The sequence below is a fragment of the Anomalospiza imberbis genome, chromosome 16 (assembly GCF_031753505.1).
Source record: "Anomalospiza imberbis isolate Cuckoo-Finch-1a 21T00152 chromosome 16, ASM3175350v1, whole genome shotgun sequence".
NCBI classification, from domain to species: Eukaryota; Metazoa; Chordata; class Aves; order Passeriformes; family Viduidae; genus Anomalospiza; species Anomalospiza imberbis.
This window is the reverse complement of record NC_089696.1, coordinates 9829182-9856434: the sequence shown is the minus strand read 5'-3', so window position 1 is coordinate 9856434 and position 27253 is coordinate 9829182. Positions and strand designations below refer to the sequence as shown.

At 40.0% G+C, this 27253-nt stretch overlaps 2 protein-coding genes across 2 annotated transcripts; one reads left to right on the top strand and one right to left on the bottom strand.

Moving 5' to 3' along the window:
- The first annotated feature begins 437 nt into the window (after positions 1-437).
- On the top strand, positions 438-12832 carry CCZ1 (CCZ1 homolog, vacuolar protein trafficking and biogenesis associated). The gene is made up of 15 exons (XM_068206982.1): positions 438-656; positions 2264-2361; positions 2484-2577; positions 2675-2749; positions 3783-3830; positions 4098-4181; positions 6125-6300; positions 6524-6605; positions 6762-6823; positions 7327-7438; positions 8041-8074; positions 8429-8546; positions 10054-10212; positions 11269-11396; positions 12484-12832. Exons 1-15 carry the CDS (start codon positions 558-560, stop codon positions 12537-12539), a joined length of 1425 nt encoding a protein of 474 aa, XP_068063083.1. The 5' UTR covers positions 438-557; the 3' UTR covers positions 12540-12832.
- LOC137483683 (radial spoke head 10 homolog B-like) lies at positions 12536-26449 on the bottom strand. The gene is given in 20 exon segments (XM_068206983.1): positions 12536-13259; positions 13261-13330; positions 13756-13951; positions 15043-15153; positions 15674-15725; positions 16893-17066; positions 18106-18213; positions 19008-19156; positions 19248-19327; positions 19407-19515; positions 20224-20413; positions 20876-20997; positions 21459-21600; positions 22261-22437; positions 23242-23362; positions 23987-24072; positions 24617-24790; positions 24992-25060; positions 25257-25332; positions 26065-26449. Coding segments are annotated over 20 exon segments (2529 nt in total). The 5' UTR covers positions 26328-26449; the 3' UTR covers positions 12536-13199.
- Between the last annotated feature and the right edge of the window lie 804 nt (positions 26450-27253).

The following is a 27253-nucleotide window of genomic DNA, read 5'->3' as shown; positions in this document are numbered from 1 at the left end:
CGCCGGGCACGGGCTCCGGCTGAGGGAACGCCGGGCACGGGCTCCGGCTGAGGGAACACTGGGAACGGGTTCCAGCTGAGGGAACACTGGGAACGGGTTCCAGCTGAGGGAATGCGGGGCACGGGTTCCAGCTGAGGGAACACTGGGCACGGGCTCCGGCTGAGGGAACGCCGGGCACGGGCTCCGGCTGAGGGAACGCCGGGCACGGGCTCCGGCTGAGGGAACGCCGGGCACGGGCTCCGGCTGAGGGAACGCCGGGCACGGGCTCCGGCTGAGGGAACGCCGGGCACGGGCTCCGGCTGAGGGAACACTGGGAACGGGCTCCAGCCGAGGGAACGCCGGGCACACGCTCCCTCTCCCGCCGCTCCCGCGCCCGCCGTTGGGGGCGCTGCGGGGCGCTCGGGCCGGGAGCGCTTCCCGGCCGCTCCTGCGCTTCCGGGGCGCGGAGGCGGAACCGCGGCCGGGCCGGGGCCGCTGGAAGCGCGGCGGGGCCGGTGCCGCGGCGGCCTCGGGCCGATCCCCGATGGTGTCTGGCGGCTGCCGGCCCCAGGCTCAGGATGGCGGCGGCGGGGGCGGCCGGCCAGGAGAAGCAGCTCGCTCCGACCCTTCTCAGTTTCTTCATCTACAACCCCAAGCTAGGGCCCAAAGAGGGAGAGGTACCGGGGGGATTCGCGCCCGGGGATGCGGGGAAGGCGCGGAGGTCACTCCGTGCCCGAGGCCGCGCCGCAGCGTGTGCGGGCTCGGCGCTGTTCCTGCGGAGCGGCCCCGGACGAAGGCGGCCGCAGCTGCGGCTTTCCCGGCCCGCGGCCGCCGCATCCGTACCTGGCATTTGGGTACCCGCGGGGCGGGGACGACTGCCGCCCCCATTGGGGTCTGTCACTGCTTCAGACCGAAAAGAAACAGTAACCAGAGGTGTTGACTGCAGTCGAGCGTATGTTGTAGATGGGGAGCTGGACAGTCAGCAACTGTTTTACTGATGTTTTAACTTTGTCTAAAAATAACTTTCTCGACGTAGATACAATATGGTAGAAAGGTTACTGTTTAGCTTAGTTACAGTCAAGTTACTGCAAGTGTTTATTCGCCACTGTGTCCCTTAGTAAGGAGAGTCAGGAAGCTCTAGTCACTAGCTTTAGGTAACAGCGTGTTGTGTGGTTCCTGCTCAGCTTTAATCGTTTCTGAACAGAGCAGGGTACTTACATCCTTAGCAGTGACAGGCTGAGGAGGCTGAGCGTGCCCTCAGCACGCTCCTGGTGGCTGCGGACCGGGGGAAGCTGTTCCGCTGGAGGATGAGGTGCTGTTCGGAGGGACCCCCAGCGAGCTGGGGACTGGGCCGGCAGAAACCTCGTGGAGCTCAGCAAAGCCCCGTGTGTGGGGTGGAATAATCTGGCTCACCGTGGCGGGTCGGGGTGGACTGGCTGGGAGCAGCTCTGCAAAACAGGACCAGGGAGTCTGTGAACAGGTCCTACGTGAATCAGCAGTGAGTGCTTGTGGCTGTGGGAGGGAGGGTGGCTCAGCAGCTCCAGCCAAGCCAATGCTTTCCCTCTGTCCAGCACATGTGAGGTTACTAGTGGGTACTGTGTTCTTCCAGGGATTCCCAGAGCAGCAAAAATACTGGCAATCTGATGTAGCCTAGAGGAGAACCCCAGAGTCAGTCAGGGCGTGCAGTCTGTGGTGTACTGGAGGAGCCTTTGATAACTGCATTTGTGCAGCCTGGAGGAGAGACAATGTGGAAAGGGAGCAGAGGGCAGTCTCACCTGCCTGAAGGATGGTGGTAGATGATGGAGTTTGGTTCTTGAAGTGAAAGAATGAGGATGGATGGAGGGAAATTCTGATGAGATAGAAAAAAAATTCTTCATGGTGAAGTGATCTAACATCAGAGCAGGGCTGGAAAGTTGTGGGATTCCCACCTCTGGAGGTATTGAACACATGACTGGACAAGGCCTGGAGCAATCTGAGCTGCCTTTGAAGCTTGTCATGCTTTGAGCTGGCTTTGAAGCTTGCCTTGCTTTGAACAGGCTCAGAAGTAACTGGGGCCTGTGATTTCAATAACCTTCAATTTACAAAGTACTTTGACATATCATGGGATGATTGACTGCTTAAGTGTGCTTAATATACCTTTTATCTGTTAGTACAAAAGCCCATATTGGTACAAAATAAAATTCTGTCTAGGTTATTAAGGGATTAAAAAACAAGCAAACCATGAAATCAATATTCTTTGATTTTGTTAAAATGCATTTGCTTGGATTCTTTTTTCAAATTTTAGGAAGAAAAGAAGATTCTCTTCTATCACCCAAATGAAGTAGAAAAGAATGAAAAAATTAGAAATGTGGGGCTGTGTGAAGCTATAGTGCAGTTCACGAGGTAGGAAGTCTGCTTGCATGGGTGATTGTTTTGGCACAAGCACTGTATTTTAAATATCTTAGTTATATGTCTTCTTGTTGTGTGTATAAATATCTATATCTACTTATATGTTTTCTTTCCAGGACCTTTAGCCCAACAAAACCCGCAAAATCCCTACATACACAGAAGAATAGACAGTTTTTCCATGAGCCTGAAGAAAACTTCTGGATGGTCATGGTACTTATGCACGTGATATGCATATTCCTAAAACACCATCCTGCAATGTTCTCAATGCATTCTGCATTGTCTAATACCAGCCTGTTCCACTTCCTAGGTTGTACGGAATCCCATAATAGAAAAACACAAAGATGGAAAGCCAGTCTATGAATATCAGGAAGAAGAATTGCTGGTAATAATGAACTTGCCTTTTTTTTGATGAGTATTATGTTGTATTTTTGAGAGAACTTCCATCCAGAAATATCTTAATTTAATTCTTCTTGAACTGCTGTCAAATTGATTTTATATGTATCTATACCTATCTTCATAAATGGAAAAAGGGCAAAGTACATTTCAATAAAGTTTAAAGAAGAGCACAAGATAGAGAATTATCCAGAGAACATTCAAGATCATTCAATAAACACTGGTGAAATATACAGCTGTGAGATTTTTAGCTTGGAGTAGGTGAATATTTCTTAGGATCTATTTGTTTAATTAAGTTCTTAAATCTATGTATTTTTATTAGGTGCCAGTATATATGTCACTACTTTCTTAAGACTGCTAGTAATATTTACTAATAATCTGGAAAACCAAAAAAACTCATAACTAGGATGGGATTTCTTGTCCAAGCTGCAGAATCATTATGTTGTTCAGTTGCATACAGGAAGGGTATTTGGCCGGGTGGGATAATAATTAAAAAGCTGCTTGGTTATCCTGCCCCTGTTCATTACAGTGTGCATTACTTTTGTTCCTCTCTGTGTCCTAAGAAAAGGATCGGAGTCCTAGGGACTCTATTTTGCCAGTTAAAGTAGTCTTTTTTTTTTTTATTTGGTTAAGATCTCAGCCCCATAAAACCTGCTGTATTGTCCCACATTCTTCAGCCTTTGATTTGGATGAAGAGAGAGATGTCAGAAAGAGGTTTATTTTCACTGACCACTGGCCTCAGAGAAGGGCAATGTTTGTAACTGGAATCCTTGGCATGAGTTCTGAAGGTGCTTTTGGTACTAAATGTGAGTGAAGAAGGGACTCCCTTTATTGAAATCATACTTTGTAAATACAGAGACATTTCTAGATGTTGACTGAAAATGCCATTTAACTTTTCAGAGGTTGATTTCTCCAATTTATATTCTTGCTGGCTCTTTGAAAACACATGTTATGTGTAGCTCAGCCAAAATACTTGTAATTCTGTCTCTGCTCCTCCTGATGTGCTGCTCTCTTTCCTGCAGGACAAGGTTTATAGTTCAGTCCTCCAGCAGTGCTACAGCATGTACAAGGTAGGGTTAACACTGGAGGCTCAAGGCCTTTTACAAGACAAGAACACGAGATACTTCAATCACACATAAATTGTTGCCTCTTCTGCCATGTATACCTGGACTCTGCAAATCTAAATATTTTTTTCAGTAAAGAAGGGATACATTTGGGTTGATTGGAATATGTTAAGGAATGGGAGTTGTGTTGTAATCTATATTCATAACCAAGTTACAAGAAATTACTGTAAATGATTACCCAACTAACTGATTTTTTTCTCTTTCAACTGTTAGCTTTTCAATGGCACATTCCTGAGAGCCATGGAAGATGGGGGTGTGAAAGTGCTAAAGGAGAGACTAGAGAAATTCTTCCATCGGGTAAGACCTAACTTTTCAGGCACATACTGTGATTCTGCACTGGAAAGAAAACGCAAAAAAAAAGTGGCAGCAATGTGATTATAAAACCCAGGCAGTGGAAAAGATGTAGAGTCAATACAAAGTATGTGGTTACTCATTTTGTCAAATACTTCCTGCTTTTTCTGACAGAGTAGCTTCTTTAAGTGGAGTTGAACCACAAGCGTGGTTATGACTTGATGGAACATCTTAACTGTTGGATCATTTTTCTGATGGAATTGTGTTCCTTCTTTCAAAGTTCTGCTTTAATGTTTGAATTGGTTACTGTGATAACAGTTTGTACAGACCTATTTGAGTGACTGTTGAAGATTCATTGAGGTTAGAAGGAATCTGGGGAGGTTATCCAGTTCAGCCTCCTACTCAAAGCAGGGTAACACTGAATTTAAACTCTCCTGCCCAGTGCTTTGGGTGGTTGAGACCTGAAAACATCCAGGGCTGGAGATTCCACAACCTGCATGCACAGGCTTAATGTCCTTTAGTACTGTGAAATAGTGAATAGATGAATTTTTTAACTTCTCCCCACTACTCCACTCCCCCATGTGGAATTAGTAGCCAATCCTAAGAAGGCTTCAGGAAATATTGCATGCATGATAAGTAGTCTTCAGAATGTCATTTCATAGCTGATGTTTTAGTGAAAGGATGAAAGGCAAAACCTATTTTTCACATATAGTAACTGACTGAGTCGTCTCATCTGACAGAATTTTGAGTTCCTACATGAGAAGTTTCATCACACTTGAAAAGTGCCTGCCCCCATTTTTCTGGTTTGCAAGCAAGGAAACTACTGCTGTCAGCAGTTTGTGCTTTTGTAGTATTGAGATCTCTGATAATGATGGAGTGTAGACATTGTGTAACAGTGTTTAAAATTTTGTTCTTTTAACAGATTTTTAGAATGGCACAATGTTATGACAGTGTAAACTAAAGTACAGGCTTTGCTTGTGGATTTGGGGAGGGTCTTGCTTGTTTTTTGTAAGACTTGTGGTAGACTCCAGAATAAACACCACTGGCACAAGGAATACCATGATGAGCTGGTGTGTGCTACTGTCCAGACTAAATTAAAAGTAGACCTTTGCAAAAAAGAGAGTAATAAATTTTTATTGCTAAAACAGAGATTTACAAGCTGTGACAGAGATCTATCACCCTGTTGGTCTGTATTTCTTGTGGGCATTCAGTAATGTGAAGTGACTGTAGAGGGAGCCATTGGATAAAGCATCTTCCTCAGACCACTTGACAGTGCATTTGAAATCTCTTGCTAAAGGTTACAGACCATCAAGAAAGTGAATAATGGAAATTATTTATTCCATTACACATTGAAAGCATCTGTTCCTATTTCTACAACTGAATCTGAATTTAAATATCAGTAAGATAGGCTTTGCTTGCTTATACTCTCAAAAGATCTTGAACTTTCTTTAAAATTTGTTTTCATAATGATTAGATAAAAGCAAAGTGACACCTGGAATCACATTCATGCACTCACACATGGAATCACAGGAATCAGAATGGTTTGGGTTGGAAGGTACCCTTTAAGGTCATCCAGACCAACCTCCTGCCATAAGCAGAGATCTTCAACTAGATCAGGATACTCAGAGCTTTGTCCAACCTGGCTGTGAGTGTTTCTGGGGATGGGGCAGTCACCACCTCTCTGGGCAAGCTGTGCCAGTGTGTGAGCATCCTCACTGTAAAAAACTACTTTCTCATATCTAACCTAAATTGAACTTCCTTCAGTCCAAAACCCTTTGTAGAAAGTCTGTCCCCATATGAACAAGTGTGTCAGACAAGCAGTGCTGGAAGGACATTTTTTTAATTGATTTTTAGTCCAGATTGTTGGGAATTAGACTCAAATTTGTCATTTAAATCTACACCTTGACAGTTTTCTGAATTCTAAAAGCCAACTGTCTTTGTTCTCTCAGTACTTGCAGACACTGCACTTACAGTCTTGTGATCTGCTGGATGTGTTTTGTGGAATCAGCTTCTTTCCACTGGATAAAATGACTTACTTGAAAATTCAGTCATTTATTAATAGGATGGAAGAAAGTCTGAACATAGTCAAGTACACTGCATTTCTCTACAATGACCAGCTTATCTGGTAGGTACTTCAGTAATTCTTTTGTGTGTCTTCAATTTCTAATCCTATGAGTAAGTGCCATAATAGAGAAGCTTTTAAATTAGTGACAGAGTTGGATGAAAATGAGAAAACATGAGTCAGGCTACCATTCAGCAAGAAAGGCATTGGTCTGAGATAGAGGAAAATGTGTGATCTGAACTGCAGCACAAACATAATTTGTTTCTCTTTCCTCACAATTTTCTAGGAGTGGACTGGAGCAAGATGACATGAGAATTTTGTACAAATATCTCACGACATCTCTGTTTCCAAGGCACATGGAGCCTGAGGTAGCTGGGCTGGGGGTTTTGAGGGGCAAGGTGGTTGGGTGTTTTTGGTCTTTTCTTCCTGCCTATCTGGTACTAAAGGCTAAAAAATACCAAAGAGAAATCTCTCTTCTCTCTGTCTCTAAGCTGGTTTTTCCTATATGTTCTTTTTCCCCTCAGTTAGCAGGAAGAGATTCTCCAATACGAGCTGAAATGCCAGGAAATCTCCAACACTATGGAAGGTAGGTCTTGTTTTACTGTCACCATCTACTGCTTTTTGCCCCAGGGCAAAACATTTGGGAGGAGTGTGTGTGTTTTGAGTACATATTCCACACACAGTTCATTCCAGAGGATCGCACAGTAGTTGCTGCAATGTAAAACTTGACCCTTGGAAAAAAAAGAAAATGCTTCATTAACATTACTGCATATTTATTTTTATTCTCATTGTTCTTAATGCATTGTATGGCAAATTTGGAAATTGTTTCGGTCATTTCTTTTCAGTCAAGCACTCCAGACAAAGGTGTAGGTTTGATCTAGGATTTATCTATTTGTTCTTCCCCTGTACTCAGCATGTCAGTGAGGCATTCTCTACTTAAGCAAGTGGGTAACATTATTTTGCATAATTATGGGTTTGGAAATCCTTAATCACGAGAACTCCTAATTGCAAGTTTGGAGAACATCTGTTAAATTTAAGAAACTGAAATACAGGTATTCATCACATCTGACCTGTTGAATTATTTTCTAGGTTTCTTACTGGACCTTTAAATCTTAATGATCCAGAAACAAAATGCCGTTTCCCCAAAATATTTGTAAACACTGATGACACTTACGAAGAGCTTCACTTAATTGTTTATAAGGTATGACAGTTTCCTCTGCAATTACTCCACAGAATTAGGAATCTCTATGCGATGAAGGTGACAATGATGTGAAGTACTTCGGAATTGTATAGACAGGTGCATTAATAAGGCCAGGTTAAAGCAAAGAGACAGAAAACTGGCATTTCTAGCAACAAGCTTTAAAGCCTGAATTCTTTTCTCCTCTCTTCTATACCCTGTACAAAACAGTTATTTTGTTTTATTAAAACAAAATACCAGCCTTCAGTTGCTTTAAGTGATTTCATGCCTTGTTTTATATGAGATTAATAAATTAAAAAAAAAATTGTTCTTACATTAAATGTGAGTTTTTTGCAGATATCTTTGTATAAAGTGCATTTTTACCAAGTTTTATCTTTCCCCTACAACTTAAACAGTTAACTGAATTTTAAATCATAGCTGAATTTTAAAACCATAGCTAACCTGTGTTGTGCAGGACTGCAAAAAGGTTATCCTGTTGAAGTGTTACCTTGAAAAAAGATTTTTAAATCTCTTCTCACCTGTGTATGACCTCTCTGAAGTATTGTCATTTGAGTTAGTGAAAGTAATCTGTTGTAAATGGCTTTTTTGCTTTTGTTTTGTTCCAGGCAATGAGTGCAGCTGTCTGCTTTATGATTGATGGTAAGTACCAATTAGTATCAATTATTTGCCAAGACTTTTATATGTAAAATACTTTGACATGCAGCTTGTTTTAGCCTTGAAAAATACTCCCATTAATTTGTTATTTGAGTCTCTTTTTCATGAGTGCTTTTATCAGTCTTTTTCTTTGTTCCAGTGGTACAAGTAACTCATTTTACACAATAAAATTACTAAATACTGCTTCAGTTAGCCATATTCAAAATCACCCCCAAGGTTTTAATTGTGGGACAAATCTGTCCTTGGACTCTTACTGACGTTTAAAGAAAAAACTACAGAAACTGTACCTTTAGCTGTGGGAAGAGAATCTCACCTCTCCCTTTTCTCTGCCTGACACAGCTTCAATTCCACCCACACTGGAGTTTTGCAGAAAACTGGACAGCATTGTTGGGCCTCAGCTCACAGTGTTGGCATCAGACATATGTGAACAATACAACATCAACAAGAGAATAGCAGGGTTTGTACCACACTTCTTTTCCTCATTAGTTGGTGAAAAGTTAGGTTAAATGAACTGCTTAAATAATGGTAACATGAACCCAAATTCTGAAGCGTTAATGGTGTACTTAAAGCAATGCTTGTCTACTTTTCTGCATCTTAAGTGTTTATAAAGTGCACGTTATTGCATATTGGGGTCTCCCTGAAGTAACAATAGATGTTACTAATTTAGGAACAAATGTTTATTGTCTGGCTGAAAGTTATTTGGTTGCAGTGGAAGCTTTACCATTGAGGACTTTTCCAGAATTACTGCTTCTTGAAGTGTTGCCATGTATAGTAGGTGAGGAAAAAAAGGTCTTTTATTTTTCTATTTTGCAGGACTAAGGTAATTACTTGAGGGGCAAAAACCAGTCAAAAGAAAAAGGATGCTAATGCTTTGGAAAATATCTTTCACTTAGAACTATAGCTTGACTTGCAATAAAATTGCATTTATTTTTTGATAGATTTATTAGATGGGGAAGCAAGAACGGTATCCCATATGGCAACATAAAAGGAATTCAACCAAAGAGAAGTGTGTGAGTGAACTCAGTCAGTGGTACCATCCCAAATCAGCAAAATCGCACAGGATAGAATAGGATGTGCTTGAAATTGTGCCAATCTACTAAATCATTAAACTTGGGGTTTTTAAATGTCATCTGGCACTGGCTTTGGCAGCTTTAACTCTTTAAAAGTTTAATGCCATGGTGTCCTGAAAACATGATACAGTTCCTTGACACTAATGCAAGTGGGTGACAGAGAGCAGGGGTATCTGGTTGTTTGCTAGGGTGAGTGGTGTCATCACAGTATCTCCTGGTTCTAAATAATACATTGCCTCAAGTACCAATTGCTGCAGCCAGGTTTTGGCCAGTCTGAATGGTTGTGACTTCTACAAAAAATTACAGCTCTAGGTTTTTATATTAACTTCATAAAAGAGGAAATGGAGGAAGACTGCCAAGGCAGGAGTTTGAAAATAGTCTCTTGCTTGGCCCACACAAATGATGTGGGGGGAAATCTAATTGGCTGGATCAAGAAAGAGTTTGTTCTCCTGTTTGTAACAAATAACAAAAACATGAACAGAAGATGACTTATTGCTCAAATTAAAGACCCAGGATCTATTCAAATCAGCTTCGACTGGCATAAGGGAGAGCAGCAGGAACAAAATGGGGCCAGGAAAAAACAGCTCATTAGAAAAATGCAAATTAATTACTACTCCAAAGTGGGACAAGGCCTTCAGACTCCCCTGTGTGTGTTTACTGGCAGCCTGAGTGGCAGAAGGGGAAATACTGGCTGGTTCTGCAGGCTGTCTTTTGGGTTTTTTTAAAGTGTGTTAAAATGAATTTCAATCCCACAAGTCTCTTCAATGTGAAGATAAGTCCAGGCTGCGTAAGCTAGCTTTGCACTGGCTTGCTACCCAGTCTCTGGCAAGCCTGTGCTTATAGAGCATGTTGGTATTCAGAAATCACTTTCTTTTTCTTTTTAAATCTTCCTAGAGCTGAGAAGGAACCTCAGTTTAAGTTTATCTATTTCAATCACATGAACCTGGCAGAGAAAAGTACCATTCACATGAGGAAAACACCCAGCGTATCACTTGCATCTGTTCACCCTGACCTCATGAAGATTCTCGGTGACATCAACAGTGACTTCTCCAGGTAATGCTTAACTATTAAATAGTCTGTAACTCCTACTGTCAAGCAGATTTTTTTCTTAGCAAAGGAGTGGCACTTTCCAGTCTTTTTGTTGATGGCTGGCTGTTCATGTTTGATATTTTGTGTTGGCTAGACAAAGTCCATTAAAAAAAAAAATAAACTTCTACTGTCCTTTTAAACAGAAAATTAAAAGAGGGTCCGGGCCTCTATCAAAGAAAATATCTCATTTATTGGAAGGTTCAGAGTAGTCGTAGAAAATGGGATGTGAAGCATGACAGTCTGCCTAATCTGGGAAAGCAGTGTAAGGGACAGGGACACTTGCTTCTGCCTGTGTCATACCTGCCCTGACACAGCTGGTGGCTTCTGGGGGTGAGGCAATGGATGAAATGCAAGCCTTGCAGTTACTGCAGCCCTGCTGATAGAGAAGATAAGTGGCTTCTTGTCAATGCGTATCATGCTGCAAGGTGGGAGAGACCTTCTGTCACTATAAAAATTAAGAAATAACCTGACAATACTGAATGATTGGAATGCCCCTAACTCTAATTAGCAACAAGCTGTTTTCCCACTCTGCTTAAGAACAAGGTTTCCATTTTTCTATAAATGAAGAAAGTGTGTTTCATCATATTATGGAAGTACTGGGTTAGTGACAGCTTTATAGAAGATATCCAGTTGTTGAGCATAGTTTAGGTCTAGGTTTAACAGTTCTGTGAAAGCTTAGCATCACCATCCTATCTCCAGCTTTCAGTATTTGGTCCCTGTGTAGCAAATCCTCATTCTGAGAAGTGTATCCTTACCAGAATGGAGGAGAGGTGCTTTCTTCAGTGTTTTCACTGCAGTGTTTGGTTAATGAAAAAATTACTGATTGACACATTTGGGCATGTCCTAAGCAGCCATTTCTGAAGCCTTTGACCTGGACTGAATGATGGCCAATTAGAACTGGTGTTTTTGTTGATACTGCACAACCACAATTTCTGACATTGAGCTGTCCTAATGATTACAGATAAAGTTGTTGAAGATGAACTTGCTGGCACCTTCTTTACTTTTTAAAACTTCTTTCAGAGTTGATGAAGATGAGGAAATTATTGTGAAGGCAATGAGTGATTACTGGGTAGTTGGGAAAAAGTCTGACCAGCGAGAACTATATGTTATTTTGAATCAAAAAAATGTAAATCTGATTGAAGTTAATGGTAAGGATTGTTTCTTATTACCTTTAAATACAGTTACTCCTAAAATGTGTGTCCCTAGAGAAGTAATACAACCCATCTCATGAGAAATCTAGAGAGGGACTGATCTTTGATGGAGCAGGATGCCTAAGGTTTTAGTCTGCCTACTACCAGCTGTGAAAGGACAGCATAAATATTCAGCAGGCATTCTTAATTATTAATCAGTCACTCTTCCTCCTTCAAATAATAGAGGACAGCACTGTGAGCTTAGTTTAGGCATAATTTAAAAAGTGTATTACAGATGAGAGATGAATATATTTACATCTATTTGTCAGTGATCCAGGGTTAGTTACTTACGCATTGTGGCTGCCCTGTCAGTGATCCTCATCCATTGCTCTCATTTCTAACATGATTTTGAGAATGATTTACTATGACTAAGAGTGAGAATTAACATTAAGATGCAATAAGCTTTTACATTGCTATTTCTCTAAAAATCTGTTTGAATCTTGCAGCAATGCTAGGGCTCTCTGTTCTAACAGGAGGCAATGTGCTCGCTTAGACAATGGGAAAGAATGCCTACCTTGCCAGGACCAAAGCCTAGCAACCTACATTTTAAAAAGAGGAATGAGCTGTGTAACTTGGCAATCTTTCTGTAACTATCTTTCAGCATCAAACCTACCATACAGAAACAGTCAGTGAGTGTTTCTGTGCCTGATAAACCTAGGAAGTTTATTAGTCTACCAAATAACACAAAGCAAAAGTTTTGCAGACTTGATTTGCTGTAACAGAATATCCCAATTCCTCCTTTCTCTGAAAAAGGGGTTGTAATATACTCCCCTTAACTATATGTTAAGCTGAGTCTGCTGCTGTTGCAGTGTTTGATGAGAGGCCCATCATTTACACTTAAACCACTTTCAGACAGTGGGAGACATCAGACTTGCCTTTCTCCTATTGAAGAGAGACTAATATTAGGTGTATTTCTACAGTAGAAACTCTTAGGGCTTTTTCTGTTTGAATTTTATTATATTCTCCATAACAATCCCCAGGGCTTTTCTTGAGAAAGTCTCTGTAAAATTCAATACTGATGTATCTTTTTTTTTTTTTTTAACAGAAGAAGTGAAGAAACTTTGTGCAACACAGTTTAATAATATTTTCTTCTTGGATTGATCTGCAAAGGGCTGATTTATTGAAGATGTCAATGTCAGGCACTTGTTCAACATGAGAAGTTATTAGTCATATTATTGACTGGAATAATGACAATAGTAAAGCAATACTTGCTTTGTAAGAATCAAAATTTCTACTAAAATCTGTAAACTCTGACCATAAAATTTTTAAATTTTAAAAATGTTTATGTGCAAACTAATTAAAAACCAGTCTGAATTCATCTGTACCATTCCATTCTGATATGTTATGTGAATATTTTGCTGAAAAATAAAACTAATAATTGTTACACTTTAGAAGTATCTGTGTTCATTTGCATCGTGTAACTTCCTGCTAGTTTACCCAAAATCCTGGTTTAAAAAACTACTCCCTCTGAAACCAGCAATTCTTGTGCATATAGTTGAGCCATTCTTACAGCTTCCTACAAGTGTGGGTCTTCTGGGGTTGTTTTGGTTTGGGTTTTTTGTTTGGTTTTTTTTTTTTTATTTGAAGAGTACTTGCTTGAAGCTTCAGCAGTTGCCAGCAGAGGATTTCTTTCTTTTTCTTTTTGTCAGCAGCTGCCTTGGTACCTGTGGGTGCTGCCTTCTCTGTCTCTTCTTCCTCAGGCTCTGCTGCCTTGTGAGCCTTTTTTCTTTGGTGAGGGTTCTCTCTTGGGGGCCTCTTTTTTCAGCTGGAGACCTCTCCAGGAGAGGAGTCTCTCCCAAGATGACAAGGCTTGTTTCCTGGGCTCGACACTCCCCTGTAACGCAGCTGCTTCTTGCCTTATTGCCTCTTCTACTTCTTTTTCAGCAATAAGTCTGCATGAACAAAATTTGAATTTAAGGTACTCTAAGAGAAGGGAGACAGGTTTCCACTGGCTAAGCAACTCCAGCTCTAGTCATAGTATGAGCAGCATAAACTGCCACAGTGTAAAGAAGCAGAAAGTCTCTAATTACCCCCTCAAGTTCAAATATGTCTTAACTGCCTTTACACAGAGCAGGAACCAAGTGCCAGCAAATACCAGAGCTAAGTTTGTAACCTGAAAACAGCCTGGATTTGTTACTCCAGCCAGTAGCAGAAAGCACATGAATTACATTCTGTATGTTACTAATGAAACCTGTGTGAGTTTGTTTTCCAGGTACAGTATACTATATTACTTTCTCAAGCACACTTCTCATTTTCAATTATTTTGCTAGTGGAAGATAAAGGATAACAGTACTGCCAGACAAGATTCAACACTCACCTTTCCAGCTCCTCAGCCTGGATCTTTCTCAGCCCGGCTAATTCAGCATCCTGCTTTTTTTTTTCTTTTATTTTATCTCTCAGCACTATTTCGTGCTCAAAAGCAGGGAAGAACTTAGTTGTGAAAAAGGTTTTCACCTGACACATCCAGAAACTAAATAGCTCCCTTTGTTCATCTTTATCTTCTTTTGCTTCATCTGCAAGATGTAAATTAAACATGTTTATTTAGCAGGGCACCTCTATTTCAAAAGTGTTTTGGACTACAACATTTCAGCTCTGGTACTGTGCAAAGGGAAGGTCTGGCTTCTGCACGGTACAGAGGATGAAAGGTGTGAGACACTTTGAACTGAAAGGGGGTGGCCCTTTTGTGAGGCTTCAGTGACTTGGCCCTGGGAACGGCACAAAACAACAATGAACTCTTTCCTTTAATTCTGTGATAAGAGTCTTCTGCAGTAACCTGATGACAGTTCAGTATCTGTGACTCCTGTGCATGGGGGAAGGGATGAACAAACATGACCACCTGAAAGGACAGAGGTGTGTGCCCGTGTCCCTTGTCATGTCAGGAAACAGGCCAGACCCAGGTGACAAGCCCTGAACAGTTTTTCAGAGGTGTAATGTTTCACCCATCAGACTTCAGCAAGAGCTGATGACTACATGAAGATCCTTGTCTACCTCTGTTCTTGGATTTGAGTTCTGTAGCAGCAGAAAACATTTAACAAACACAAAAACCAACCCAGATGAGATCTGCTAATCAGCTGGAAGGAAGATGGTACAGAAAACTACGACCCTCAACATACCCAAGTGACTGAACACTCTTACTGAACATCTCTTCTGCCTGAAAGTTGGCCTGTCCTAACATAAGGCATCTTATCCCAGCTAGTGGTGGCACACCACTAATAATAATTCTTATTTTAAGTAGAAGCAGCAGGACATGGCAGTAATACATTTTATTTGTCCAAGCCACTCCAAAGACAGGCTGGCAGTTTGAGCTTCTCATAAAGTAAATACAAATTACAGCTTATAGATGCCCTACAAATTAAATGTAGCATTTTAAAACTGGGGAAACTATGTAAATGGGTACTTAAATGTCTCATTTAATTATGAAGTTTTGGGTTTTTTTTTTTAATATTTTAAGTTTTTAAAAAATCTTCGTCCAGAATTAATGCTCATTTACTGCCCTCTTGTGACAAGCTGAAATCTGCCAATACAAATAAAACTTCACAATTCAAGAGCTACAAGAGATTTGTGTGTGTGTGTGTTAAGTCCTAAAACAGTAGGATTGTTTTACCTATCAATTCCTTTTCTGGACAGGAATCTTGTTCTTCTTTTACATCCTTCTTGGGCAATGACACATTATCTTTGCTTTCTCCAGGAGTTATGGGAAATGAGAGAAGAGTTTCTGATATTGCAAAGAAAGAAAATTAAAATTACTCAGCCTTTAATCCTGTGCATGAAATTCCAAGTTTGATCTTCAGCACAAACAAATATAGGTTGTCATCTGCCCTGAAAGTCAGACCTGTGGTTAAAACACTTCTGAAATGATGAAGAGTTTGTTTCTAATGAAGGCTCAATGCAGACTTCAAGCTCCTGTTTCCATGTCCACATGAGTGCGACAGAACAGGAAGAATTAAGGTTTAAAACGCCTTTTAAGTTATTTTTAAGGAAAAAGTGATAGCTTCTAATTAAAAAGCACAGAAAATTCAGAGATTCCAACTTGCCCAGCCATCTGTGTACAGCAGGTATGGAAAGCTAAACATAAACTTTGTCATAATTGCCGAACTGAATGGAGCTGCCCTCTGTAACTGCAATACATCACCTGTTTCCATGATCAGCTCCTGTTTAATTTTTTCAAAGTTGCAGAAAAAGTGAATCTCCTCAAGCCACTTTATAGTTTTATAGCCACTTTATACAGTACTCACCCAGTAGAGAAGGTTGATGAGCAGGCTTTGTGTCTTCACAAGGTCTCGGTGGCTGGCAAGAAGTTTTGAATTCAGTTACTAAATGTCTGGGCCTGTGTTCAAATCATAAAGTGAAATCCCAGGTCCCTCTGAGTCATGCAAATTCCCATCTCCAAAGCATTCTGGCAGCCACATGCATCCTGCAATCATGCCTATCTCAAAACATTTATATTGCAGGAATGTTTCACCTTTTCAAGTACTACCAGGTAACACTTTACCTTCAATACCAGCCAGGCAAGTAGGATTATCCTATTTCAGAGCTAGGGAAAGACAGCACTACCTGTTCTTTGACCTGTTCCTCTGTTCTTACATGTTACTCTACATATTGTTCATCTACTGTTCATCTGCTCCTGAATGTAGAGCTCAGCTGCCTTGGAAATGTCATCATTTATGTCTGTACCAAATATACTTCTGCTGCACTAATAAAATGTAACACAAGAAAAATTTTAGCCTCAGTACATTTAAAGCAATTTTTTTTTTTTAACTATTTTAACTGGACCACTTCACTGTGCAACTGTGTCACTGCTTGCAGTGATGCTACAAGGGAATGGGTGCCTTGGGTGGGAACAACTGGCCAAAGAATGGGAAGTGATGGTGTACAGTGGCTCACGGAGGCTGTGAAATTATGTTCTGAATACTCCTGAATTAATAAAAATACTTTCATATTGTGCATAATTCCAAATAATACCAATTCATGTCTTCAACTACTCTGTACACACAAATTGCACCAGTGTCACAGGCAGCATCCCACAACCTACAAAATCCTTATTCAGAAGTTTAGCAAAAAGAAAAAGAGGACAGATCAACTGCTGGCAAACAGCAAGGCTTGCTACATACAACAGCTGCAATGCCATTTTTACAGGGCAATTTCAGACATTCAGTTTAATGCAGAAGAGACATATCTTTCACCAGCCAACTAACCTGTCAGTTCCCCTTCAGAAGTACTCTATGTGTATTTACAGTTATCTAAGACAATGTGCAAATATGTTAAAACTGTCTACACTGATGTTAAAATTTAAGGTACCAACAAACAGAAAAAGCAGAAGGACCCAATCAAGTATTTGTTTATGCAAAAAGGGGAAATTGGTTTCCATGGTCAGGAAACAGAACATTTTCAGGGCCTGGCTTCACTCTCTCAGTGGACACATAATAACACTGAACAGGTCTGCATCAACTTTGCCTGGGGTGGAGAATATTCTGTGAGAGACACAGCTGAGGTTTCCTTGGAGAACTCCTTGGTTTCAAAGCTACTTCTTTTCTGATTATCTTGAGCTTCTTCCTTCAGGATCATATCCTCAGTAACATGCACCAATGCACATTCAAGAAGAGCTTCAAAAAATTCCAGAAAAACCATCTAGAGTAAAACAACAGCAGTGGTAAATGAGTTCATTTTCACAAAATCTCTTCATTAACAGGCCTATATACCTGAGCAAGCAAAGAATTCAGAAGTGGTAGTGAAGCCCCTCTGGCCTCATTTGTCTAGTCAAACATTCCTTCTTCTGAAGAAAAACTGAAAATAGCCAAAGCTCAAAAAATTCAGGAGAGGATATGATGGGTTACACTTTATACAAGTCATATTGAGCTAAAACACTGCACTGATTTTTGTTGTATCTGGAGCTATGAGAAACTTCTCTAACAAGTAACTCACAACTACAGCTATTACAAAAAACATTGTATTTTAATTGCATGGGATGCTGCTAGAAACCTCAAAAGTGGGTTTATAATGGATTCCTTAGTTAGACTTCCAGTGTGTGCTCAGTTTATCAGATCCTGTTTAAAACAAATTCAGTTATGTCATTTACAAGAGACTGCTGCTAAGTAATAGTTAATTCTTTAAGGGTGAAAAACCTCTAAACTAGGCCAGTTCACAGGTAGCACAAGAGTCTTGTACAGTCACTACTTGACCTCACTGAGGTGGCAGCACCTCACATGTCACTAATCAGGTTTCTTGCATCACCAGATTTTCAGGATCAGTGGGTTCACATCTTAATTAATGATCCACCTTAACAGCCTCAGCAGCTGGAAGTGCAGTGATCAATCCCTCTGTGATTACTGCATATCCACATTGTCAGGCAGCTTCCTACAGAATCCACTGGAAATGGGATTGCCCTGCATGGATTATGGCACTCCCAAGGGTCTCTCTGAATGGTCAAGTATGCTGAGACTGTGCTAAGATGAGGTAATTAAGAAAAAAATAGAAGTACATGACCTGAGCTGAAAGATATAAGCAGAATAAAGACAAAAATAGAGGCTCAAGTTTTACTCTATTTTTTTAAAATAAATTAATTATTTTTCTTCCTGTTCCAACAGGTAGGACAGCATTCACAGCAGTTCTTGAAAGCAATTTTAACTGTTCCTGTAGCAACGGACTACGTTTTATTTTCCATACACACCTCCAGCTCCAGGTTGACACCGTGGATGCCAGGTAGGGAGGCACCAACTTTGACAAATATTCCCAGAACTCTCGGAGCAGTTAGTTGTTCACTGAGAAGTTTAAAATCCTGGGTAAGAATAAATATCACGTGTTAACAGCACTTAATCTACACACATGGACCTAATCTACCTCCTTTTCAAGCCTCTGCCAAAATTTCTAGTGGTTTCAAATGATACTTCCACATATGTAATTAACAGCAGAAATTCTAGTCCTATTGAAGCCAATGGGAATTTTCCCTAGACTGCAAAGGCAGTGTTACAAAAGAATTGAGAAAGCTCATAAACAAAAATATAAAAAATTACAATTTTGCCATCTGAGCTTTTCTTAATGAAAAAATTGCTCTGATTTATAAAGTGAAGCACCCAAACCCTAGGCATATCAGTGGGAATTGCTCTCTACCTTCATACTAATCTTGATCTGTCCCCAAATTACTGAGTTTTAGCAAAGAATCTCATACTCTTCTTGTAGTAAATACATTACTGAAATGGTTTACAGTGTTATCTCAATAGCTGTCAGTCTTTGAGTTCTAACAACAGGACATGTTTATATATACATTTTATAGATGGGGCAGAGGGAGACACAGTGGGGACCAGCAAAAATATTTATATTCCCTTAAACAATTTGTCTAGGATTTGATAAGAGTAAAAAATTAGAATTCAAATCCTGAAAAAGTGCATAAATAACAGTATATAACAGTAGAACAACTGTTCCTTTACTGCTCCTTGGACAGTTTGCACAAATAACCTCACTCCCACCTTTTCAACTATGCAGAAGCCACGGGGACTATTTTAAAAGGCTCACATGAACTGAACAAAGAAAGCACATCTAATCACACAAAACAAAAAAAAATTAGATTATTACATCCAACATCCAGAGGAATTGCCTCAGCTTCACTGTGGGTTCAAATGGAGGTCTGGGACATGGTCTACAAAAATCTCCATATATTTCCCAGCATTTCTTACGGTATCTCATTGCAAAAGATGTGAATTCTTCATCAGAATATAAGATACCTTTCAAAATGAATTGGCAAAAAATAACATTAACAATAAAACTGCAATGCATGTGATACTAATTGATGAATTCTGCAATAGCATTGGTTACCTTGGACACAACAGGCAGAGGGCAGAACATTCCTGGACATCATTTCTAAGAAACATTTCTGCAGATGAGGAAATTCATCTCTACAAACAAAAACACTCTTGTCTGGGAAGATTCAAACTGATTACACTGAAATAAATTTCACTAAAAGACAAAACTTACTTGTACTCTTCATGATAGATATGAAATGCCAGGTGAACAAGGTAGGATACAAATGTTCTGAACAGTAATATATCACTTGGATCATGTATGTCCTTAGGTGGTTTATCACCTGAAAAATTTTTAAAAAACCAAATTTCTCCTGTTCTCATGTATATTAAGATGCTTATAGGCATACTGATTTGTCAGCCTTTCTTATCCTCTCCATCTGCACCTATCACAGTGTAACAACACTCCTGGAAGACTCACACCAGACAATGCAGCACTTCCAAACAAATTTCAAGGGAGAACTGTCCACCTGTAGCTGGATCTTGGACAATTCTCTTTCTAGAAAAGCATCCACTCAGCATATATAGAAATAAAAGGGGATTCAAAGTTGCAGTTAAATCCTTCACATACTAAGGACAGTGCAGGTCTAAAGGGATTGATTGATTAACTGGCTCTATGGAAGACAATAAAAATACTACATGTAAACCAAAGTTAAGAACACTGAAAAAAAAATTGTTTCTCCTACTTCTCTCTCAAATTTCTCTCTCTCTTAAATAGTAATGGCAAGACCAGGGGTGAATACATATTTTGAACAGATAGCTCTTCAGTACAATTTTTATGTTGTATTTTAATTCTGTATTTTCTCACCTAAGGACCAGAAGTGCCCAGAGAAGTGTAAATTGATCCACTGAGAACTCATAGGCACAGAGGTCCTGACTCAGGACCACTTCACTCCCAGAGCTGAGCTGCCAGGAGAACTTGCCTCTCCAACTCTCCACAGTTAACTATTAAAATTCCTCCAATCTCAACCCTGCTCACCAGGAATACAAACCTCTCAACAGTCGATCCATTTCAGCGAGAGTTATGGAGGAGAGATGAAACTTGCAGTCCTTCAGAAACCTCCAAAACTGCAGCATAGTCAGGGTGTAAGTGCCATCAGGAGAAGGAGCATAGCCTAAGGTACTGTAGAAGCAGTAGGCTTTTCTCAATTTTGAAATATGCCTCAACACAGCCAATTCTACCTAAATAAAGCAGGATATGTTTTCAGCATCATCTCAAAGCAAGAGATCAGTTTGTATTGATCCTGTAACTGGGCAGATAATTATTTGACCTTGCAACTTTGCATATCTCTGGCTAAGTGCTCACAAAAGCATTAGTCAAAAGTAATGCTTGAACTCAAAAGGGCTTTGGTGACTGATAAAAACAAATCACCCTCTGTCAGCGGACAAGCCTTGGACTAGAGCTAAAGCTGGTTGCTCAATGCCCTTCCAGATATGTTAACCTATTTTTAATTGGCCTATTTTAGTGGAAGCTCAGAAGAGGCAATACTGTCTATTCATTGTTTTTGCTTTTCTGTTTTCATGGCCTTTGGATTTTCAATAATTGTTTAACGGAAAGAGTTACTTTAACACAAATAAACCAGCAATAAAACAGTATGAAACAATAGGGAGGAAAACTGAAAGTATCAAACAGTAGACTTATACTTGTTGCATTTCTTCCTCTCTGTCTTCCCTTGGGAACAAGACAAGCAGTGACGGTAAATCCAAATCAATATCTGATCCCAGAATAGAAGTCTTTCCCAAGGCATTAATGACTGTGGTCCTTTCTACCAAGCAAATAAAATAAGTTAGAACAAACTAAAACAAAGCTTAATATATGCACACACAGAAAAACAAAATGTGTATTATTCCTTCTTATATTACTGACTTGGAACAATAGATTCCTTCACAGTAAGAAGTAGAGATTTCACAACCAACAGCAGAAAAACTGAAGAGCAATTCTGTCAAATCAACCCCTAATTAAAAGGAAATGCAGACATTAAAAAAGATGTGAAACTTTCAGACAACAGTTCCATTCATTACAAGATGTGGTGTGGATGTGTCGCTTCACTCCAAGTGTCACTCACAGGAAACACAGCATGGAAGGAAAAGCCATGACTCCCATTTCTATCTAAATTCTTTGAAGAAATATGTCTGGTCCTTGAGTATGTACAAATAGTTTCATATTCTAGTAAAATGGAACAACAAAATGTGAACTAAGTAAAATGTGTTTTGTTAAGCTGCTCACTAATGACAAAACGCCTTCTGGGGCTAGTGGCTCTCTGGTTCTTGGCTTTCATAGCAGACCCTTGACGAGCAGGATATTCCACGAGACGATCATTTACAAACTCTCCTTCAAAACTGTGACCATTCTTGAAGAAAAGGATGCCCTACAGACAGATTAATTATAAATATAAAACAAAGACAAAAAAAACCCCAAACCACTAATTCTCTCAGCCAAGATTCTCTCAGAATCTTGGCCAAAATTCAATATATTAAATAAAATACAGCAAAATAGTTTTTCCTACCCTCTTTTATAATGCATTTTGTCACCTATTAAATAGGTTCACTGTTGGGATAAAGGACTGACTATATATTTGTTTGATTTTGAAAAATATTTTCATCCCAAGAGAAAGACTTGTTTTTACTCCTTAGGTTGCATATGTGGCACTCCACTCAGAGTTTTTTCAAAAGTCTATTTTATGAGAGATTTTAACAACTTCTCTGTGCAAGGACAGCTTGAAATCCATTAGATCACAGTGGAAGTGTGAAATTCTGACCACCCACTGCAAAACTCAAGACACACCTATTGAACTGAAAATCTCCACAATGAAATATATGTCTTTGTATAACCAAAACATATCTAATCACAGAGTCAGCCTGTGTCCTTGGAAGGTCTCCAACTGCTTTCAGTGGACTTTCTACCCTTTGTGTGGGGATTCCATCCACAATGCACACTGAATGTAGTTTGCTGTACAGAAATCTAGAGATCCACTATACAGAGCAGAACAGTTTGCTCTGCTATTGCCTGTAGTTCTGACAATACTCACCTTGCCATGCTTCTTATTATGCACCCATCCTCCACTGTACATTGCTCCATCAGCATAAAGAAATGTCCCATGTCCATGGCGCTCCCCTTTTACAAAATCCCCTGCATATTCATTCCGTAGAGGATACTGAGACATTTCCATTCTCTTCAAAAACCACGTGTGCATGCCAGAACCATGCTGAAAAAAATTTCTGCGTTTAAAAAACAGGTCCAGACTTTGGCAATTCTCTGAAATAAAAGCCCTCACCTGATGGCTGCAGCACTTTAAAGCAGGGACAGAGCTAGATCCTACAAAGGTGCACGGGAGAAGCACACAGACGATGCACTGCATCAACACATACTTGAGCAAGCTCTAGCAAGCTCTGCCATGGGACTCCTAAAGATATCCACCCTTCCTGAATCCTTCTCCTGTAGTGCTGAACAGCCAGGTGAGGAACACCATGCCACAGAGCCAGGGTGATCTACAAGCTGGACTCCCTGACAATTTTAAGCAGAGTGAAAAGACAGAGCAAGTAACTCACCTTCTTTTTGAAACAGAATAACAAATGGAAGGAACTGAAAATGCCACAAAATTGTCTTTCATCATAAAACCTTTCCAAGAGGGAACAGTGTGGACTAGTATTTTACAGGCGACACAGAAATAAACTGCCACACATACCTACTGCTGAAGTCATAGCTCAAACTAAGTCACAAACACTTCTTTAACTTCTTTTATTTAATTGAAAAATGTTTATATTTTCCACTAGGGAATAAAATTCAGATTTTGTAAGACTAATTCAAAATCCTTTAACAATTGAAATATTGCTAACATAAGAATCAATTTACAATAAAGAACATGTTTTTTGTTATCTCAACTGGCAAACTCAACTGGCAAAAATCGTACAAAGCTCCTTTGATGTTGCACAAAACTCCCTGTTTAGCTTTCCTAGAGTAGTGGACAGGTGCTGGACTAAAGCAGGGTTTCTGGGGAAGAAGTTAATACCTGTATGCCACACTCCCACTGTCCTTCGTACTCTTGATTATCTGTCAGCCATATCATTTTTCCATGTCCATGTCGTAGATTTTTCTTCCACTGACCGACATAAGTATTTCCAGATCTGTAACTGCAAAAAAAAACCAATAAAAGTTAATTCATATTAAATTCTGTGCTGAACTTATGGAAGGTTTATGTGAAACCTCATTGCTAATAAATTTATAATTTATTAAGTCTAAATACAAGCATTAAATGGAAAATTGACTCACTATGACATGGACATAGAGGTTTTATTGTAGGCACTGTTTACCTCCTATTTTTAATTTAGAAATCACTAAAAGTATTAACCAGCTCTTTTTCTCAAAAAGTCTTTGCCATAGCTATTAACAATATTTGTTTATATATAATTCTATAGATAAGTCATTTATTCATAAGGCAGCTTCATCTACTCAAATCAATCAAGTGTGTTTGTTTTTCAATACTGAATTGTGGTTTACCAGAGCTGATTTGGGATTTTGTCTTAAGCTGTTCTTTTGTGTGAACGGTCAGTAGAAATACTGCACATAAAAAAAAAACTCCTAAGGGTCTGTTTTGTTATCATAAAGCACTTTATACATTTTTTATTCCACTGCAGAAGGTACACACTACTATGAAATGACAGCATTTGTACCCACTTTAAACAACACAAGAAACTGCAACATAATACACAAAAATAAAAAATGTTGAGGGTAAGAACAAGTGTTATCATATTTACCGTCTGAATCCCCATCCTTCTCTGACATTATTTACCCAGTCACCTGAATACCAGGAGGTCTGTTCCTGATCATAATAAATATTACCCTGAAACAAAGAGCATAGTCAGTTTAAATACCTAAATATTCATCTACCTGAATAAAACACCACATACAAATGATATGATGCTTGTAATCACGTTCTAATACTTAAGGTCACTTTGACTCACTGTACTGAAAGCAACTGAAGGGATACAATTAAATAAAGAAAACAAGCTCTTTTTGATTAATATTAGGTAAGACCTTAAACACCAAGTGTTCAAAAGAAAAATCCTATTACATTACATCAAAGTCTACCATGTTTTTCAAACCTTTTGGAAATACTTTAAGAGAGCTAACCTTGGCATCTCAATTACAGTACTCAGTCTGAGGTAGATCAGTCTTCTGACCCATTCAGACTTTTACTTCCAACAGTAGGTCTACAGTATTAATTGTATTCACAACCTCAGAAAAGGTCCCTAGGAAAAATAAATCTCTACACAGCATAAGACCATGCAACAGAACAAAACACTTTTGCGAAAACTGAGCACAGTAACACTTGCTGTTCCTGAAGGTATCACCCAAGCCCATGCTCTCATTTAATTCTTACTGACCTTTCCATGTCTTTTGCCATTGCACCAGTAACCAATGTAAGAAATTGGATGGGTACCACTCCTGAAAACTCCATATCCATGCCTAAGTCCATCTTGGATTGATCCTTCATAAACACTGCCATCATTCCAGGTATAACGGCCATTATGCATCGGCACATTCTTAACAAATGTTCCCTGAAAGATGAAATTCAACATTCAAATCTAAGACTGTTTCCTAACCTTCTAGGACAAGTCAGGCTTGTAACTGAAATCACTGCCACAGCTCTGCAGTTGCCACCAGTATTGTACCAATTACTGCAACTTTTCTACTTTCCCTCATTTTGCACATCTAACTGGGTGCAACTGTGTTCAGTTATAATTTAAATGTTACTTTACCTCATATTTTACTCCATCAGCCCATGTGTAAGTCCCTTCTCCATTCATACATCCTTCAGAAAATAGACCCTTCAAAATGAAGAGAATAGCATCATTTGCAGGTTTGCTCTTACCCCAGCTGAAGCCTACAGTGACTGTAAGATTTTAAAAGAATGACACATTAATTCTCCTCCAACTACTAGTTTCAAATGAAAAGTTTTAATGCTTCTCAGTGCTCTTGAGAGAAAACTTACTCCGCTACCTTTTTTTAAATTTATACACTCACCTTGTATGTATTTCCTCCCTCAAAACATATAAATCCTTCGCCCTCATAGAATTCATCAACTTGCTCACCTTCATAGCTACAAAGAAAACAGACTAAGGATGAAGATTTCAAATCACTGCCAATAGACCTAAATCACATAAATGACCATATAATCACATAAACAATCATATAAATGATCATAAATGACCTTTGATTTACCATGGCCTACACACAGGTCAGCTGATGCATCTTGTGTAATGAACAACAAGAAAATTTTCAAATTTTGAACCTTCCTTGTAACAGTCCTCATAATTGTTGTGTTGCCTCAGACCCACATTTCCTCCAATTAAGAAAAAACCCACATTGGTAGTAGCATTTTCTACCTTACAGTCAGGCATGCTGGTATATGAAACATTAAATACAAGCATCACATTGAAATACAAAAGGATTTTGTTAACATTGCCATTCACCTGCTTCCTCAGTTTAGGATATTCTAAAGTGATATGAGCAGCCTTAAGCATTAAAAGGCAGCAACAACTAAAGATTACATGATATATTTTCCTTCACCAGTTACCTGTATACTTTAAGAAAACTTCACTGAAGGTGAACAAGCTAAAAGAATGAGGGTTTTGGCAGGCAGACAGCACCAGCAACACTCTAGGATGCAAGAAGGCAGCAGAATTCCACATGTACATCTCCTAAGGTGCCACTGCTACTAGGTCTGAATAACCTGATTCTCCACCTCAAATCAGTGTTTGTATGACACTGGCTACAGCAGATACTTAAATAAGAGTTCTTGACTTCACTGCTGTATTTGTAACAAGTGTACCTTTTTATAATCACTTGAGCAAGAACAGGCTCTTCGTGGATCAGGGGAACTGGCTGGACTGGTGGTTCCTCTACCTCTTTATCTGGTGCCTCTGGAATTGCTGGAGTTTCTTCACTCAGTGACTCACTCCGCAAATCTGTCAGCGTTGTTAAGCTACTATCAGTTGTAGTACCTAGAGATTCTTCTGATTTCTCAACAGCTGCCTTCTTACCATCTTTCTTGGCATCTTTCTTCTTGCCAGCTTTCTTCTTGCCTTTTATCATAGCTACTGAATTGTCTCAGTGTGTACTTCCCTTCTATAAAAATGAAAATTTATTTCTGTCTTACGTACATAATCTATAAACTAGTTTAAAAACCCAAAACACAGACAACTACCAAAAAACAAAAACAACCCAGAAAACCCAAAACCCACAGTATTTCTGTGATTATTACAAATATGGTGTAATAAAGTAATCTCTGTAACAGCAATTCCTCAAGCCAATGGTGTCAGCTTGTGGCAGGCAGGCCACAAGGTTAACAGGGAGCAATGTCTGTGAATTACCTCCAAGTTTTCCATCAAAACCACTGTGATGGAAGTGTTATCAGTACACTTACTTTTGCCACATGGAGATCTCTGTCTTTACCCGATTTTTAGCTATTACATTTAATTACATTGAAAAGTTGAAAGCCATTTCTCAAAGATATGCATTTGGCAAGTTCTGGGAAGTTACACCTCCACTACTATTATTGATTTAACTTGCCTTCCGAGTTATGAGTTGCAGACTGAAGCACAGCACAGCATAACCACCAAATCTTGTACTTATCTTGCCAGTTGAGAGCTACCTGAAGGTTACAGGACTGTCTGCACAGCTGCAACCCTACCACAGCCGGGTATCACCGCTTGGTAGTGCAAGGACCCAACCTGCGAGTGCCGCAGCGCCGAGGGCCGGCAGGGACAGCCTCACCTGTCGCCGGCACCTGAGCGGGGAACGGCGGGGCCGGGCCGGTACCGAGCCCTTATGAGCCCTGTCTGAGGGACATCGGGGCCTGGCCGGTGCCGAGCCCGGTCTGAGGGACAGCCGGACCGGTGCCGAGCCCTGTCTGAGGGGTAGCCGGGCCCGGTCTGAGGGACAGGCGGGCCGGTGCCGGGCCCGGTCTGAGGGACAGCCGAGCCGGTGCCGAGCCCTGTCTGAGGGACAGCCGAGCCGGT

Bases quoted from the DNA above. Each gene is read 5' to 3' on its own strand.
- CCZ1 (XM_068206982.1), top strand. From the start codon at position 558: ATGGCGGCGGCGGGGGCGGCCGGCCAGGAGAAGCAGCTCGCTCCGACC. The intron at 2,362-2,483 runs GTAGGAAGTCTG...TTTTCTTTCCAG, and splicing joins GCTATAGTGCAGTTCACGAG to GACCTTTAGCCCAACAAAAC. The intron at 3,831-4,097 runs GTAGGGTTAACA...TTCAACTGTTAG, and splicing joins AGTGCTACAGCATGTACAAG to CTTTTCAATGGCACATTCCT.